Source organism: Plecotus auritus (genome assembly GCF_963455305.1).
Source record: "Plecotus auritus genome assembly, chromosome: 1".
Taxonomy (NCBI): Eukaryota; Metazoa; Chordata; class Mammalia; order Chiroptera; family Vespertilionidae; genus Plecotus; species Plecotus auritus.
Genome location: NC_137770.1, coordinates 118,439,669 through 118,458,380, shown reverse-complemented (window position 1 = coordinate 118,458,380; position 18,712 = coordinate 118,439,669). Strand labels below are relative to the sequence as shown.

Genomic DNA, 18,712 nt, shown 5'->3' with positions numbered 1-18,712 from the left:
TTCTTGCTCTTGTTTTTTCTTCCCCTGTGCTTGGCCTGTTAGCGGACTCCTCTGATAAAATGCCTAATGATCAAGGTAAATGAGTAGATGGCCTCTCTTTCCTTTCCTCTCTTTTGTGACCTATTATTAGCTTTTTGTTTCTTTTTTTTTTCCTTGAAAATCAGTACCATGTGTTAAAAAACTATGTATTTATTGGCCAAAGTGGAGTTGAGTCCATGTTTGAGGCACTTGGGGTATCTGAAAAGCTGGGAGCTAAAATAGACTGGTAGGGGGCGGGGGAATTCTGAGTCAAAAAACTGAGTTCTGCAGCTGTAGGAGATTAGCCTTAAGTGTGGGTCCAATTAGCACAAAGATATTGAAATTCTGTAATAATTCAGCCAGGTTCAGAGCAAGCATACCAATTTGTAGCATTTAGGATTTTATTTGTATCTCTAAATGAAAAGTTTTAATCAAATTCAGTGAATACCCTATTTTCCTCCTCCCACAAACTTATCTATAAATTTACCCTACTAAACTATGATTATCCGTGGCAAAATTCGTGCTATTTATTCTCTTACCATATGCTTGATTAAGAGCTCCTTTTCCATTTCTTCCCTTAAATATATCTGCTTACTTTAAAAGAGGATATAAACAATTTTAAGTGGAAACTTAGGAAGCATGAGCCACATTGTCACCATTCTTGAAATGATATGTCAGCAGGGTCTTTTCACCGTAGTTGCTGTGGTGGAGGATAACTGTGCTTTGTGATTTTCGTCTCTGCAAATTCAGCTAAAGTTGGTGTCTGTTTTCTATACTAAGAAAGAACAATAAAAGTAAATTTTATGATTGCTTTCATGGTTTAAGAATGCTTATTAGTTATTAGAAATACTGTCTTTGGATCTTGGTTAATGGCAAAGAAGAGTCAGAACTTGAGGTTTCCAGTTTCAGGGCTTTGGAAATATGTTTGCATTCTATGAGTCTTTTGTTGTACTTTGTAGAAACTGCAAGCATGCTTTTATCTGGGGGTGGGGGTGGGGAGGCACCCTAATCATGGTAGAAACTTTGACTTAGGTGTGAGAAAAGAAAAATAACCATCCTGTGTATGCACAAAATATAAATGTGCTTGTTGTTCTTTCCTGGCTTCACTCCGTAAGTGCTGCACCACACCTCTGGTATTTAAAATTCTTTGCCATGTTTACTTTGGTATTTGGTTAATCCTTGGAATTTCTTGTTCATAGGTTAAATTTAAAAGAAAAAATATTGGGATATGTAGAAATTAAACCAACCAGCTTATTGGCAAAGTGTGTTCTTTAGCATTTTGTTACGTAATATGATACTTTGGATTGTTTAGCTCCGTGGTCGGCAAACTGCGGCTCTCGAGTCACATGCGGCTCTTTGGCCCCTTGAGTGTGGCTCTTCCACAAAATACCATGGCCTGGACGAGTCTATTTTGAAGAAGTGGCATTAGAAAAAGTTTAAGTTTAAAAAATTTGGCTCTCAAAAGAAATTTCAATTGTTGTACTGTTCATATTTGGATCTGTTGACTGAGTTTGCCGACCACTGGTTTAGCTTAAATGTGGGCTACCTGACAAATAAGGAGACTTAAACCTGAAGAGCCTTACAAGTGCTAGGTCATTCCACCAATTAGACTTAATCATAGTGAAAGGAATGGCTGAAATCTTGATATGTGGTATGTACCATTTGAGAGGAATTATGGCCACAGAAGTAACAGGATAGAATTACAAGTATGAGCAATTGAAAAGAGACAGTGAGTTAACTTCTAGAATATGCCCTTTTGGATACCCAAGAATTTCTGTTACCTTTTGGGGTTTTGAACTTTAGGAAACAGAGAAAACATTGTGGGGTTTTTTGTGTGTTTTTTTGTTTGTTTGTTTGTTTTTTTGTGGGGTTTTTTGTTTTTTTGTTTTTTGCCTCTAGATGTACTCTGTTAAATGAACTATGCACAGAAACCTTCACATTTTAATTTCTTTCATTTCCTCCAAACCTGATAATTTATAGAAGTACTTGACTTTAGCTCTAATGTTTTACAGAAACACATCTAGTTTATGAATTTCTTGCCAATCTTAATTTATACAAATTACTCCTTTATGTTTTTTTTAATAAATTTTTTCTGAAGCTTCATGCTCTTTGCTTCTGTGAAGAGTAAGATTATATTCTTCCCTAAAGGTTTATTATACTTATAATAATAGTAGTTAATATTTATTGTACATTTACTACATGTCAGGCAGCACTGATATTTGTGTTTTCTCAGCCTCACTGTGTTCTCTGATGCTGGATTAGGAGACACTGTCCTTTATGAACAACTAGAGCAAAGACTTTGTTTTTCCATCTTTGTCTATTTAGTTCACTGAGCAGCAACTGAGACCCCAATTTGAACCTCCACTTGCCTTCCTGCTCCTGCTTAGGGAGAGGCAACTTTATAATTTGAGAAAAGAATCCAATCCCTGCTAGGCCAGATCAGCATAGGCAGGCCCTTGTAAGAATCTAGTTCTTTATTGCAGAAGCTAATCAAACTGGTCTTCTTGGTCCTTTTCCAAGTGAAGCTCCTTTAGCATCAGTACTCTAAGGCATCTTGCAGAAACGGTTTCCTGGACTGGAGAAGTGGGGTATGTTCCCAACTTGTGAACAGCAAGTGGCGGTCTAGTTACACACTAGATATAGCCGTGGAAAGGGTGTCAGCCTTTCAGATGCCTCATTGCATAGAAAGCTAGACCTTAGTTTGCTTTGCACAAATAGACTATATTTTCCCCAGTTGTTCATGTGCTACTTCATTTTCTCATGAACAAAGTAGACTGAAAATAGTTTTTATATAGAAAATGCTCATTAGCTGTGAAGTGGACTTGTAACACCTGTGGGTTGGGTCACTACTGACATGATTTTTTTTTTTCTCCTTCAGCCTCAGGGTCTGCAGGAAAAGGAAGCCGGCTGCCAGACCTAGGATCTGACTACAAAACTCCCATGAACGGTAAAGCCCCTCCTGTGGCCCTGTGGCCTACTGTGGGCATGACGCAATTCTGCTTGACATCTTTAAATGGCCTGTGTCGCTTGTGTGTGGTGATTGTAGCATGTTGCCTATTTCCTTTTATTTAATAGAGTTAGCTTCAGGCACTTATCTGGCAAATATTTGCTGAATTACTACAAACCCACTCATTATAGGGTCTATAAATAAAATTGTTTCTCCACATATCCAACTTAAAATGAGGCTAATTCTGAACAAACAAATCTTCCTTTTGCCTACTGCCTCTAGAGAAAAATTAGAATTTTATTTTCAAAAATAAACTCTAGTGGAATTAGCCATCACCCAAGCCAAAGGAATGCCTCTGAATCATTCATTTCTCCCCAAACTACTTATTATAGAGTTTTTAGTTTGGGAATTCTAAAAAAGTCTTCCTACTCTCCTAGCCATCCTAAGAGCTGGTGCCTTCTAATTACTTAATGATGGCACCTACTCTTCTACAGAACTTCACCATTTGTAAGTTACTTTCGGACATGAAATCATTTTCAAGCAGGACAAGCAGGTATCATTCCCATTTTAAACATCAAGAGACTCAGTGGAGAAGTAATCTGCCTGGATCCACCACTAATTATGGAAGTCCAAGAACCACAACCCAGGTCTTCTGACATCTCATTGTGCCTACCACATGCAGCTTAAAAAGCACAGGTTCTATTCCAAATGTGGGAATCTGCTATTGGTGAAAATCCATACATGTAGATGCTAGAAATAAGCCTTTATTGTCTCCTCAACCCTGCCAGAGAAACAGGGAAAACAAAGGCCTGTCCCCTGGAAGCTCCTACTCTGACTGTGGAAATAAAATGATCTCTTAATCTCTAGCTATCTATTTAAATAAAATGTGGTACTGCCCTGCCCTGGTGGGGTGGCTCAGTTGTTGGAGCATCATCCCATACACCAAAAGGTTACAGGTTCAATTCCCAGTCAAGGCACATACCTAGGTTGTGGGTTTGATCCTATTAGGGTGCATATGGTAGCAACCAATCAATGTTTCTCGTACCGATGTTTCTCTCTCTCTCTCTCCCTCCCTCTCTCTCCTTCTCTCTCCTTCCCTTCCTCCCTCCCTGTCTATCATTCCCCCTTTCTCTCTAAAATCAATAGACATATCCTTGGATGGGGATTTTTTTTAAAAAAGGTTCTGCCCATATTTCAGTGAAATGAGCTATTAGGAGAACCAGACAAACTTGCATGCTTCAAGAAATTCTTAGTCTCTGAGTTCTAGGACTTCGTGAGTTTTTTTCTCTTGGGATGTATATGTTACATTTATGTGCTCTCCACAATATATTATTCAAGGTTGTGAAAAAAGTAATTATTTCTTTGTTTTTTCTTTCATTTATGCATTCATTCATTCACACATTTTTTTTTAAAGGTTCAGGTTCTATATAATAGGCTATGGGAGCAAAAGGAGTGAGTAACAAACTACCTAATAGAGAAAAGGGAAGCTTTGTAGAAAAGGTGATATCTGACCCAGATTTTAAAGGATGCATAGAAGGTTGCTAAATGGTCAAGGAGAGGGGGGTTAACCATTCCAGGAATCAAAAGCAGCATGTTCTGCGAAGACCAGGCAATATAAAACAACCTGCTCTCCCCCGGGATCACACTGCACAGAGGCAGGATAAGATTCTCAGGTTAGAGAAGGTTAGTTAGAGCCAGCCAGCCTGTCAAAAGCTTAGATGCCAATGCTGATAAATGTGAGCTTCATCCTATAAATAACGTATGTAAGATGTCTGATACTGGTAAACTATGACTTCCATTTATTGAGTATCTACTATTAGTAGACAGTGAAGAATTAGTTAGGGGTAAGAGCATAAACTCAGAAAAGGTGGTTAGAAAGCTGTTGCAATAATTTAGGTAAAGCTTAAAAAATGGCCTGTCGTCACATCCCCGGTAAAAAGGTTGATGCTCCCTTTTGGGAGCTCACTCTTACTCTGTCTTAGAAGGGAGATTTTGGTAGAGGTCAAATGAACTTAAATGAGAATCCATCTCTGTTGAATATAGAGAAGAACTACCCCCGCCTCTGCTTTCCTCTGAACTCCTCAGAGCTCCCCAGCCTCTTATCCCACTGCTAATAAAAGTTTCATGTAAAGCCCAAATATGGTCTAATTTATTGGCCCCTACCTAGTTCTGTAGTCTTCCCCAAATATAAAAAATGTTATTTCATTAAAGGTCAGTGTATACAATTTGAGTTGTCTGTCTGCTAACCTTTTTCTCAGAAATGAAGGATAGAAATGATTGAAATACATGTAGAAGAATAAGCTCTTAAGCCCTCCTAAATCAGCCCAGATTTTGCAGTATGCTTAGATGTAGCCTATAACATCATAGAATCAAAACTTGGAAGGTCAGTTAACCTAATGCTATGGAAGGAATTCCCACAATAAGTATAGTTTGGATTAGCTCATAAGTTTATAAACCAGGTTGTATATGAAAATCACTTTGAGAGCTTTTTCTAAAAACAGCTTTCCAGGCCGTACCTTCATGGTAGGAATTTATCCCACAACACCCCAGCCTGGTAGAATGACTTTAAGCACTTCCATTGACTAAACACTCATCACTTGGCAAAGCAGCTCATCCCACTCTTGTACAACTCTGATTTTTAGAAAGATAAGAGAGAAACTAGAAGGAAAGACATCAAATATCCATGGTGGTTAGATCTGTATGGATTACCCATATTTTATAACACGAGTATGCATAACTTTTATAACGAGGTGGGAAGCAAAGAAATGTTTTAGAAAATGGAAAATAACTTAGAAAAAAAGCTGGGTTACAGAAGGCCTTGAAAAAAGCTTAGAACTCATCCTATAAGCAAAGCAACAAAAATAATAATAATAATTATTATTATTGTTATATAATGAAGAGGAAGAAAATCTAAATTTCCTCAAGGTTCTACATAGGCCTCTGTACACCTCTCCAGCCTCATTCTTTTTTTTTTTTTTTTCTCACTTCCTTTCCTCTAACTTTGCATATCTCTCTTTGCTTAAGGAAAAGAGAAATTTCTCTTCCTTTACCATGCCAAGGTCATTCCTGCCTTAGGATCCTTCCACTAGACTGTTCCCTCTCTATGCAATGTTCTTCATCCAAGTCTTTATGTGGTGGGATCTTACATTTTATTTAAATCCTAGTTCAAATGCCATCTTCTCAGAGAAGCTTTTTCCAACCACTCAATATAAAATAGCCACCCAGTCACTGTGTTATATCCCCCATTTGATTTTTTTCATAGCACTCACTATTTGTAATTTGTGACTTACTGTTTGGCTCCATCCCAACAAGCACATTTCTGTTGCTCACCTTTGCATCCTCATCCTTAGTACTTAGAACAATGCCTGGCACAAAGCAAGCACTCATTAAATATTTGTCAAATTAGTGCATACATGCAGACCTACGTTTTCCTGAAATGGAGTAAGAGACTAACTCTGCATAAACTGTATTTATAAAAAGAGATACTTTAATTTTCAATTATTTTTTGTGATCTTAGATATATTTAAAAAAAAAAACTTTTGCTTTCTATGAATGTACATTTTTAAAGTAGTTTTGAAAGTCAGAAAACTAAATGATTTATAAATGGTGCTTTATAAGATGAATTTATGTATAACATAAGACACGGAAGGGCAGACCCTTTATTTGTCAAAGTATAATGTTCATATAATTTCAGAAGCTTTTCTTGAACAGCTTTGTGCAAGGCACTGTGCTGAGAAATTTCATAGGGCAAAAAATCAGCTTCTGGATTTCATAATATAGAGGAGCTAGCCATGTTCATGGGACACTTTTACAAAAGGTGCAATGGTGAGCATTAGAAAGAAGTTCACATAAAGTATCTCTACTCACATGAAGGTTCTATAGCCTGATTGTATGCATTTCTAGAATCCTCTAATACTAATGTGCCGTTTTTCTCTCTCCAGGCAATAACAGCCCCCATGGAAGCCCCACCTCTCCTCTGGACAGTAATATGCTACTGGTCATCATCATCTCTGTTGGGGTCATCACCATCGTGGTGGTTGTAATCATTGCTATCTTTTGCACCAAGCGCACCACCTCTCACCAGAAAAAGTAAGAAGCCCCAAATGTAGCCATAGATTTTTGGTTCTATTCTTTTGCATCTTATGTGACTTCTGTATTTGGAGTTGCACAGAGAGTAAAAACATAAAATACTTGAAAAGTGATATTGCAAATATTTGTAAAACACAGACTGGCTCCTCTCATAAATGTGTATTGTCAAGATCTTGGCAGGAAAGAGGTGGCGCACTCAAAAGGGGTGAACAAAAGTATAATGAAGGGGTCATTTACAAAGTCCTAAGTAGGGTTAGGGAAACTGGGCAGCAATGTTCAAGGGTCAGCAGCAGTGAGTGGCTGCCACCTTAGGTGGTGACAATGACTGTCTCAGGAATGAAAGGGTAGGAGTTCTTTTTGAGGAAGAGGAAGCTGTTTTCAGATACTTGAAGTGGTGGGAGAAGGCTTTTGACAGGACCTGTGTGTGCTGGTGGAAATGGAGACATTGACAACCTCTAGCCCAACAGGGGAGGGGGCAGGAGAAAAACACTTCTGACCCTTGCCTGTGTCTTGCCTGTGCCTTCTACTGGACAAACCCAACTGGACACCAGGGTCAGGATTGCCAAGTAGATATAGTTCATGCCACTCAACCTCTTGAGTCACAGAGCCAAGTAGAGAGATCAGGAGAGGAAAGTGGACAGTCCAGCCTTGCTGGGAGCCCTGCTGAAGTATGTCTTATATGCACACAGTGAGCCAGACACACAGGAGTCTCTGCACATTCTTATGGGCTATTTTACAGTAGAAATACCAACTGAGATAGAAGAAAACCACAGGCCTCTTATTCTAAATCTTAAATTCAATCTACGTGTAGAAGTTGAGGTTGGTACCAGAGTAGGGGGCTGACTTAATGGATAAGAAAGGATCATTTATAATCACCGTATCACATTCCCAGAGAGGTCAGGTGGCTGCTAGTTCTGTACTCCGCTGGGATTGTGAGGCTTGTGGGTAACTGTGTAGAGCAAATAACATGGTTATTCAGTAATGTAGTGCTTAATAACAGCCTGTACTCCTGAACTTGAGAGAATCCTTGACTCTAAATCACATTCAACTCATAAAAACATAGATTCCTGAGTTACCCCAATAGCAAAAACAGTGTGAGTAATAAAATACTTTAGTTGCAGTGTCCTAAATGATTATGAGATTAAGGTATTGCTCCTAAAAACACACACACACATACACACATACAAATTCATGTCTGTGGGATTATCCATCAGACTTGGTCTGCCCAAGGCCAGGATGCATGTATTTAATAATGATGCATCTGTTGTCAATACACAGGACAAGTACAGCTACCCTGTAACTGCTCCTGGTCATGTTGCAGGTCATCTTCTGTAGGCTGTCTGATGTTTTCAGTCTTGCTTTTGCCCCAGTAAAATAGCTTTGCATCACTTTCACAATCCTTTTATAAGCCTCCTGATCATTGATGCTTTCAGCTCCCCCTATCTACTTTTGGTTATAGAAAACTTTCTCTTAAAAGCCTCAAAGGATTTAAAAAATAATCATTAAAATAAAATATGCATCTACATGAAAAAATAAAACCGGACATCTTCACGACGTCCTTCCTGACAAAGGCGGGGCTGGGGCGAAGCCACCAGGAGTCCCAGGGGCCTGTGGCCAGCCCAGGAGAAGCTTACTATTCCTGTTTCTATTACTATCTACCCTTTAGGGATGTTTCCAGGTCTCGGCGGCGTGGGTGACCAGGCCTGCAGCAGAGGCACAGTAAGGGGCGTGTTTCACTTAAGGAAATTCCTAAATTCACTGTATTCACTCATGGACGAAATTTCAAAGTCTTAACAGCAAGCGGGCAGCCTGGGGGTCCCAGGGGGCCTGCGGCTGGCTAGAGGGAGGAAAGCCCGGGTCCCCGGTGCGGGGGCCAAGGCAGAGGTGGTTAGGGGCAATCAGGCAGGCAGGCAGAGTGATTAGGGGTGATCAGGAAGGCAGGCAGGCGAGCGGTTAGGAGCCAGCGGTCCCAGATTGCGAGAGGGATGTCCAACTGCCGATTTAGGATCTCGATCAGGTCTAAACCGGCAGTTCGACATCCCCTGCGCGGTCCCGGATTGGAGAGGGTGCAGGCTGGGCTGAGGGACTGTCCCTTCCCCCCCTCCTGTGCATGAATTTCGTGCACCGGGCCTCTAGTATAGAATAAAGTAAAATGTTGTTCCTCCCTCCTTTATAAGCCATAGATACTATTTTCACTTCATTGTTATATTTTTGGTGAATCTTGTTTTTTCTCTGTTGACTGGAGGAACCTTCTTTAGAGATTGATTGATTTTAAAATGCTGTCTAATCTCTTGATACTAAAAAAAATTACAAGACAATATTCAAATATGCCTTGTACATATATCCAAATACATGTGGACAAAGAGGAGATCCATTTACTGTTCCCAGAAGGAAACTTCTTGCCTCTGTTTTTCTTTTTGTGTGTTTTTTAGTTCTGCCTTTCCTTGAAGCATCTCACAGAAGTGCCGTTTTAATCATTTAAACCCTCTGACGTATATGTTTAAAAGAGTTAATTTAAAAAAAGTCCTTTTAATTTTGTGCCTAGGAAACGAGCTGCTTGTAAGTCAGTGAATGGCTCCCACAAGTATAAAGGGAATGCCAAAGATGTCAAACCCCCAGACCTCTGGATCCATCATGAGAGACTGGAGCTGAAACCAATTGATAAGTCTCCAGACCCAAACCCCATCATGACCGATACTCCAATTCCTCGTAACTCTCAAGATATCACACCAGTTGACAATTCCATGGACAGCAACATCCATCAAAGGCGGAATTCGTACAGAGGTGCAGGTTTTCCCCAAATGTTGAGAGGCTATTTTTATTTAAATAATTTCCCATTTTATCAAGTTGCTTTAAAACTTGGTGATTCCTATACAGGTGAGATTTTTAAAAGTGTTTAATATGGATTTGGTCAACATCTGATGAAAGATAGCTAGCTTGTTGTGGGGGACAGGTTCTATACCAGATGAGACACCTTTTAGATCTTTTAGGTCTCTCATTGGGCTTCACCAGCTTGATACTCAAGCATTTGAGACAACCTAGCCCATGTCTGTGCATTTCATTCTGTCCCTTCAGTCGGAGTCCAGCTGTCATTGTGGTATCCAGAATGCTCTTGGTCTCTGTGCTCTTATAGACACCACAGTGAAGCATGGTAGGCAGCATTGTGTCAACTGTATTGACCAGGGGTCCTCAAACTTTTTCAACAGGGAGCCAGTTCACTGTCCCTCAGACCGTTGGAGGGCCGGACTATAGTTTAAAAAAACAACTATGAACAAATTCCTATGCGCACTGCGGGCCCGGGATGAGTCAGCTGCTAAGCAGGACAGGCGGCGGCACCCGGCGGGCCGGATAAATGTCCTCGGCGGGCCGCATGTGGCCCGCGGGCTGTAGTTTGAGGACCCCTGGTTGACTCTCAAAAGGGACTCCTGTAATACACTAATGATCACTTTTCTCTTTATTTCACTTCCTGCAGAAACACCTTGTCCCCATTTTCTTGTTTGTGTATTCCCCACTAGATATGTTTTACTTCTCAAAGTGGCCTAGGGCACATGCTTATAACCACCCTTCATATTTGATCTCTAGGGCATGAATCGGAGGACAGCATGTCTACACTGGCTGGAAGGCGAGGAATGAGACCCAAAATGATGATGCCCTTTGACTCACAGCCACCCCAGCGTAAGTTAAAAGTGTCTCTTTCTCTAGTACTACCTGTCTAGTCAGTCATGTTGGGGAACAATTTTGAATGATCTCTTTGACTTCACTCAATCCTGGGGGGGACCAGACCTGCAGGGGAGGGCAGTTAGGGGTGACCAGGCCTGCAGGGGAACAGTTAGGCATCAATAAGGCTGGCAGGGCAGTGGTTAGGGGTGATCAACTTGTGGGAAGAAGTATCACAGAGTTTCCATATTTTACAATTAATATTATTGAGACTAGCTCCTTTAATTATAGGGAAAAGACGCTAAAAAACCAATTTCCCAGTCTCCCAGGAATAGGGAAGTAACCAATCTCCCTAAAATTGCAGAGCTTGCCTGGCTGGTGTGGCTCAGTGGTTGAGCATTGACCCATGAACCAGAAGGTCATGGTTTGATTCCTGGTCAGGGCCTATCCCCTAGTTGCCGGCTCAATCTCCAGTAGGGGTTGTGTAGGAGGCAGCCCATCAATGATTTTCTCTCATCATTGATGTTTCTCTCTCTCTCTCTCTCTCTCTTTCTCTCTCTCGCTCTCTCGCTCTCCCTTCCTTTCTCTGAAGTCAATAAAAACATATTTTTTAAAAAGTACAGAGCATCTCTGCAGGAGAAATGGGGAAGCATCTGCACATTCAGGGTTAATAGGCACCTGTGGAATTTTTTAAATTATTAGACCTTGTATTTTAGAGGAAGTTTGAGGTTAATAGTATGGAGAAGTGTTTGTTTTGTTTGTTTTAATTCCTCACCCAGGACATGCATAGAGAGAGAGAAACATTGATGTGAGAGAGAAACATCAATCAGTTGCCTCCCACATGTGCTCAACTGGGAATCAAACCCACAACCCAGGCTTGTACCCTGACCAGTGCACAGGACAATGCTCAACCAACTGAGTCACTCTGGCTGGACAACAGTATGGAGTTTGTAAAGCAATATTTTCAACCTTATTTGAATTATGCCTCACTTTGATAAGCTTAACAGTTCCTCAACATTCTATAATAATACTAGAGGCCCAGTGCATGAAATTCGTGCACGGGGGGGGAGGGGTGTGTCCCTCAGCCCAGCCTGCACCCTCTCCAATCTGGGACCCCTCGAGAGATGTCCGACTGTCAGTTTAGGCCCGATCCAGGTAGGGACCAGGCCTCAACAGGCAGTCGGACATCCCTCTCACAATCCAGGACTGCTGGCCTTCCTGATTGCCCCTAACCGCTTCTGCCTGCCAGCCTGATCACCCCTAACCACTGCCCTGCCAGCCTTATTGATGCCTGTTCCCCTGCAGGCCTGGTCACCCCTAACTGCCCTCCCCTGCAGGTCTGGTCCCCCCCAACTTCCCTCCACTGCCGGCCTGGTCACCCCTAACTGCCTCCCCTGCAGGCTTGATTGCCCCCAACTGCCCTCCCTTGCAGGCCTGGTTCCTCCCAACTGCCCTCCTCTGCTGGCCATCTTGTGGTGGCCATCTTGTGTCCACATGGGGGCAGGATCTTTGACCACATGGGGGCAGCCATCTTGTGTGTTGGAGTGACGGTCAATTTGCACATTACTCTTTTATTAGATAGGATAGAGGCCTGGTGCACGGGTGGGGGCTGGCTGGTTTGCCCTGAAGGGTGTTCCGGATCAGGGTGGGGGTTCCCTTGGGGCATGGGGCGGCCTGGGCGAGGGGCCTGTGGTGGTTTGCAGGCCGGCCACACCCCCCGGCGACCTAAGCGGAGGCCCTGGTATCTGGGGTTTATTTATCTTCTACAATTGAAACTTTGTAGCCTTCAGCGGAGCCAAGCCTCCTGCTCGCTCCATGGCCGCAGCCATTTTTGTTGGGATTTATTTATCTTCTATAATTGAAACTTTGTAGCCTTGAGTGGAAGCCTGGGCCGGCCGGGGTGTGCAGAAAGCTTGGCTTCCACCATTGCCAGGGAAACCCAAGCCTCCAGCTGGCTCTGTGGTTGCAGCCATCTTGGTTGGGTTAATTTGCATACTCGCTCCTGATTGGCTGGTGGGCATGGCTTGTGGGTGTAGCGGAGTGATGGGTAATTTGCATGTTACTCTTTTATTAGATAGGATTTGAAATTCAAAATAAGTTAAATATCATGATTAAAAGCCAAAAAACAATGGGATAAATCAATGTTTTTTCAAACTATGCCTTTCAGACTAGCTGGCACAGTGGTACTTCCAGTGGAGCCCCCTGTTCCATCCTAGAATAAAAAGCTACCTGCCTATCAGTATCAGTCTTACAAACTACTTAATATATGGAAGTATTTGCTCTAACCTGGACAGTAGGCTAGTAAACCTCAACACTGTCAGATACCTAAATACAAATACTGAAAGCATCAAATCCTGAAAGATCACTTTTCAGTTTTAACCCAAATGAGCTTTTGATTTTTAATTTATTTCTTAAAAGATGTCTCATTTTAGAAATCTCAGCCATCTCTTTGTCAAGTGTCAGAGATTTAAATAATCCTAGATACCATACATGCACACAGGTGCACCATGGCACCCTGTACTTGGGAACTGGCGGAACATGTGAATGTCTGTACGCGCACACTCTCTCACTCATTCGCTATACACAAACACTAGGCACTAGGTGCTAAAAATCAGCTTTGAGAGAGTAAAGGTCAGTTCACAAATAGGTCATTTCTGCACAATGTACTTTTTGCTTAGGATCCATGATGAAAGGACCTGCACTTGGAAGTGTGCAGGGGAAAACCATGGTTTTCTTCTTATAACAGGGCCCCAGGTTTAAAAATGCAAATGTCCCAAAAGAATAATTGAATCTGCCCTAGCCGGTTTGGCTCAGTGGATAGAGTGCCGGCCTGTGGACTGAGGGGTCCCAGGTTCGATTCCAGCCAAGGGCACATGCCCTGGTTGCAGGCTCGATCCCCAGTATGGGTGTGCTGGAGGCAGCCAATCAATGATTCTCTCTCATCATTGATGTTTCTATCTCTCTCTCCCTCTTCCTTCCTCTCTGAAATCAATAAAAATATATATTTTTAAAAAAGAATAATTGAATCTATTCCAGTGCTTTTGATTATAAGAAGATGGTAGCTTTACTGCTTAGTTTGTTTTGTATAAGACTTTAGGTCTTACCTGACTGGCTTATTTTTTAAATTTGTGAATTTTTACTATTCTTATTTGTAGATTTGATATTTTTAAATACGTTAAGGAGAAAAAATATGCTGTCCCAGATGACATCATTCCTTTTTCTCCTTTTTTATTTATTTATTTTTTGTGGTGGAGAAGTATGCATAAATTTTAAATATTTAATTTGTGCCTCAAATAGTTGGATGGGTGAGTGGAATCTTTTAGAATCTGATGCCAGGTACCCAGAATACTTTGATCTTCAGGTTTTGAGATCCCCTTTTCCCTACACAGCTACTACCCTGGAGTCTGCACCCACCAGCCACCTCCTCTGGCTTTAAATGGCTGAGCACTGCTAGGAAGGCCTTGCCCAGCAGCATTGGGTCCTTGTTCAGCCAACAGATAATGATGGCTACCTCTTGTAGGCAGGCACTTTCAGTTACTTTATTTGTTACTTCATTTGGAAAGACTGGAAATGCCTTTAGAAAGAGAAGGTCAGTTTTGGTTTTCTGTTGTGAGAGTCCTCTCCATCCAGAATATTTTTAAATAGCTAAAAATCAGGAGGCTCATTCACCTCCTCCTAGCCTTGATCTAGAAAACACTGATTCTGAAGCTCCCACTTGTGAATGGTCTTTCCTCCCTTAGAGGAGATGCTGACTCTCAAACTGTCCTGCTTTTCCAAGTTGTGTTTTATTCCAAAGGACCACCTGAGCCTTCTGGTTCCCCAGGCCTTGAGGAGGGGCAGTGAGAATTCAGGGTCACAGGACAGGAGATAGCTGGAGAAGAAAGGCATCTGTTTTATTGACTGGGATTTCCTTCCAGGGTAATGATGATCTCTAGAGAGATCCTTGGTGACAGAAGACATTTTCATAGACTCCAAAGGCTGTAATTGAGTTTATCACAAAGATTGTAAAGCCCTTGCTTAGGAAACAAAAGATCCCCTGTGTTTCTAGTCACCCATACCTATTTGCCTGTTTGGGGGCTTTTGAGCTGGTTATCTTGATCTTAAACATTGTTTCTACAACTACTCTAGGGAGTACCTGAGGAAAGTCAGTTGCAAACTGGACTTCTGGTTTTGTTTATTTCCACCTCTGGGATTGGTAATGTAGCCTCATTAAGTAAGAGCTTTGTCTTCATAGAATGTTGTATATGAAATATCTGTGTGGGACTTTGGATTTGTTAGCTAAATGCAGCAAATTGAATCCCTTAGCTGGTATGGGAAGGAAAAAGGCAATTAGGAAATATCCATGTATATTTTAAAATGTGAATGGATATGGCTGAGCTCCCAGGCTGGAAGTTGTAAGAGAGTGTACTAGACTTGAGTACTGGAATGGACCATAAGAATGAGTTCCATTCGCATTCCTTTTAAGATATGAAAACTGATTAAACAGCTACTCATTCATGTAGCCTAACTACCTATTGCATGCTTCATTCAATAAGTAAGAAAAACACTGTAATTGGGCTTACATCTTTCTAGCATGAGAAAAAAGTATAGAAACCTAAACCTTCATTTCTTTGCTTATAAATTTATATTATGTGACATATTCAAATAGATATTTTTAATACCTCATATAATCCATGTTTATTGTAGAAGAATTAGAAATATAAAGCAATATAAAAAAATTTTAATCCTGATCCCTCTTCCCCACAAGATAATCACCATTAACATTTTATTATTATTTTATTGTCATTGTTAATCCTCACCTGAGGATATTTTTTCCATTGCTTTTTCAGAGAGAGTGGAAGCGGGGGAAGAAGAGAGAGAATGAGAGTGAAACATCCATGTGAGAGAAACACATCAATTGATTGCCTCCCCCACTTGCCCCAGCCGGGGGTGGGGAGCGAATCCACAACCCAAGTATATGCCCTTGAATGGGAATCAAATCCACAACCCTTGGGTGCACAGGCTGACACTCTAACCACTGAGCAACACAGGCCAGAGCTCACCATTGACATTTTAGTATATATTCCTCAGACTTCTTTTTCTGCATGTAGATAGATAGACAGACAGGCAGACAAATGTATGTACAGGAGTGTGTTGATTTTCTTTAAAAAAAAACAAATGTAAAATCCATGGCTAATTGTCCAGATCCAGCCACCAGAAAACCAAGGGAATGGTTGCACTGTATGGGAGGGGGAAGGGATGACTTTGCTCTTCAACTGTGATTTGTGTGTGTCTGTGCAAGCATGTTAAGCATTTCTCTGTCTTGTGTTCATTCACAGCTATGATTAGTGCCCATCCCATCCATTCCCTCGATAACCCTCACCATCATTTGCACTCCAGCAGCCTCGCTTCTCCAGCTCGCAGTCATCTCTACCACCCAAGCAGCCCATGGCCCATTGGCACATCCATGTCCCTTTCAGACAGGGCCAATTCCACAGGTGAGAGACGAGAACTGCGTCCCAGGTGGAAATCTTACCAAGAGTTGGCAAGTTGAAGTGGGGAAGGACTTGCCCGCTTAGAAGGATTTAGAGATTTTCTTAGTGTTATATATTTATCATAACATTTCTGTTCCTGACTCAAATTTGTTTCTGTAAAATTGACCAAGCTTTTCTCGCAAAGTCTTAAGTGCTCAGTGCAAGTCATTTTAGTAAAAACACAATAACTCTAATTACATAATCATGTCTTCTTCCAACAACTTGTATTTTAATTGAATTCTATTTTCAGTTAATTTTTTTTAACCCTCCAATTTGAAATAAGACTCATTCTGTGTGATTTTCAGACATTGGAGGTCGACTTTGCCTCTCAGTCACCTTAATGTTGGGAGGGTTCATAGGGCAGCCTTAGGTGTTACTCAATGGTAGGTTTTACATGCTTCTGCCAGGGAGCAGAGTAAGAACAGCATCTGAGGGTGGCGAGGCCAGCAGCCTCGTGGGGTTGGTGCATATTGTAATCCTCAGGTTGCCTAGTGGATTACTGAAAGGAGAAAGGGCTGCACAGATAGGAAATTAGCCTAACAGTCTCCAGTGTGTTTAAAGAAACACATTGCCAGCCGAAACCGGTTTGGCTCAGTGGATAGAGCGTCGGCCTGCGGACTGAAGGGTCCCGGGTTCGATTCCGGTCAAGGGCATGTACCTGGGTTGCGGGCACATCCCCAGTAGGGGGTGTGCAGGAGGCAGCTGATCGATGTTTCTCTCTCATAGATGTTTCTAACTCTCTATCCCTCTCCCTTCCTCTCTAAAAAATCAATAAAATATATTTAAAAAAAAAAAAAAAAGAAAGAAACACATTGCCAGACAAACATTTCCCAGTTTGGAAACCTTAAGAAGCATTATCAAAACAGTTTTATGGAGGAAATAGTGAAAGTGAGGGGATAGTAAATGGAATAGATACAATTATTCATCATTAATTGAAAATTAATTATCACCCTCTCAGTTTTAAGGTACAAATCTAGTAATGGCTCATATATGAATCATAATCTTTCTATCATTTGTCTGTTAATAGTAAAGTTATTAGTAGAACTAATAGTGTTGGTGGTTCTGGAAAATACGAGAATTTCAAGTGAATTCCATTTTAAGGGAACCTCAAAACTTCATGCTAGAAGTTAGTCTTGCCAGTAGCATCCCCTCTCCTTTATATTTTGATCAATTATAATCATACCAAAAATATCAAATGAAGATCAAGGCTTTATTAAGGGATGTCCAGTAACCCCCAAAATTATCTCCTCCCAAACCTTTTCTTGGCTTGCAAAGTGCTGCTAGAACTCATGTCTAAAATTGGCCTTCCTACTACCTCCCCCAAATCCGAGTTTGGTATTCTGCTTTTAGGGAAAGACAGTGCACTGGAGGCTGTATGGAGAACTGAAATCTGCCTCACAGAGGTGGTCTCTGATACAACAGCAACCAGAAAGCCACCCTCTAAACCTGCTCTTGGAAAGCCATTTTGTATCCTGACCCTGTTAAGGCAGATGAATCTCACGTACTAGGCTGTGTGTGGTGCAGGTGGGAGGAGGTTGGCCAGAAGCCTGGCAGCTCCTACTAGTGGTGGTTCAGTTGGTGGAAGTTTCATTCTTATGGACTTAGGCAGAAGTGAAGAGAGGAAAAGTAATGACTTGCTTTATGAAAGGGTTTTTTTTTTCAGTGGCCAGAGGGGATAAAATGGAGGTAATACTAGTGGTAGAGTCACTGAAGATGTAAAGCAAGCATGTCACACTCGCGGCCCACGGGCCACATGCAGCCCACAATGAATATTTTTGCAGCCCAGCCAATATAATGGTATGTAAGAAACGTTTTAATAAAAATTTCATAATTTTTACAATATCCTGCTATACATAATTATTAATAACAAACTATAACATTCGCTAGTGACTGATTACTATAATCGTGTTGCATTCATTTCCCTCCACTGATACTAGCAGCGAATATTTTAGTAGCCAATTGCCACATCATTAGTCTTAGACTGACTTGTTTGGTGTGCGCAACAGGAAATATTTTGTTTTCAGAGAACAAGAAAAATAGGTTTATTTGCATTATGCTTATTTGTGCAGTTATTCAGTGTCTGGTAAGTTAATGTTCAAGAAAAAATATTAATTTTTATTAAAATGTTCTATTATTTTATGTTAACGATTACTCATTTATTTCAGCCCTTTATATTCAGCATGTCTCTATCGAAATAAACATACGTTTCTATGAAAATTGAAGCTTTTGTTTTTTGACAGCCCACATAAACTTAAAGCTTTTTTATATGGCCCGTGTTAGCCTTTGAGTTTGACATGCTTGGTGTAGAACAAGTATCTAGAAGTGATCGAGTTCTTTTACTGCTGTGCTTTCCTGCGCTCTGGAGCTCAATACTGCCCCGCCACCAGCCCTGTGCTGTGGGCTCGGCATGACTAGACTCTGGCCAGGGCAGTCCTCCCGCTAGTGAGCACTTGCTATGTCTTGTCCTGGAACATTTATTATGTCACCA

At 41.3% G+C, this 18,712-nt stretch overlaps 1 protein-coding gene across 14 annotated transcripts in view; it reads left to right on the top strand.

The window, feature by feature from the left end:
• NEO1 (neogenin 1) overlaps positions 1-18,712 on the top strand; it is a 352,200-nt gene that overhangs the window by 312,922 nt on the left and 20,566 nt on the right. For 5 of the 14 annotated variants that reach the window (XM_080657718.1, XM_080657711.1, XM_080657719.1 and 2 more), the window contains 6 exons: positions 43-75; positions 2,897-2,965; positions 6,907-7,054; positions 9,600-9,838; positions 10,637-10,729; positions 16,030-16,188. In XM_080657718.1, coding sequence (XP_080513844.1) covers positions 43-75; positions 2,897-2,965; positions 6,907-7,054; positions 9,600-9,838; positions 10,637-10,729; positions 16,030-16,188 — 741 coding nt within the window. The remainder of the gene's footprint in view (positions 1-42; positions 76-2,896; positions 2,966-6,906; positions 7,055-9,599; positions 9,839-10,636; positions 10,730-16,029; positions 16,189-18,712) is intronic. The other 9 variants (XM_080657720.1, XM_080657717.1, XM_080657722.1 and 6 more) reach the window with 3 other exon arrangements.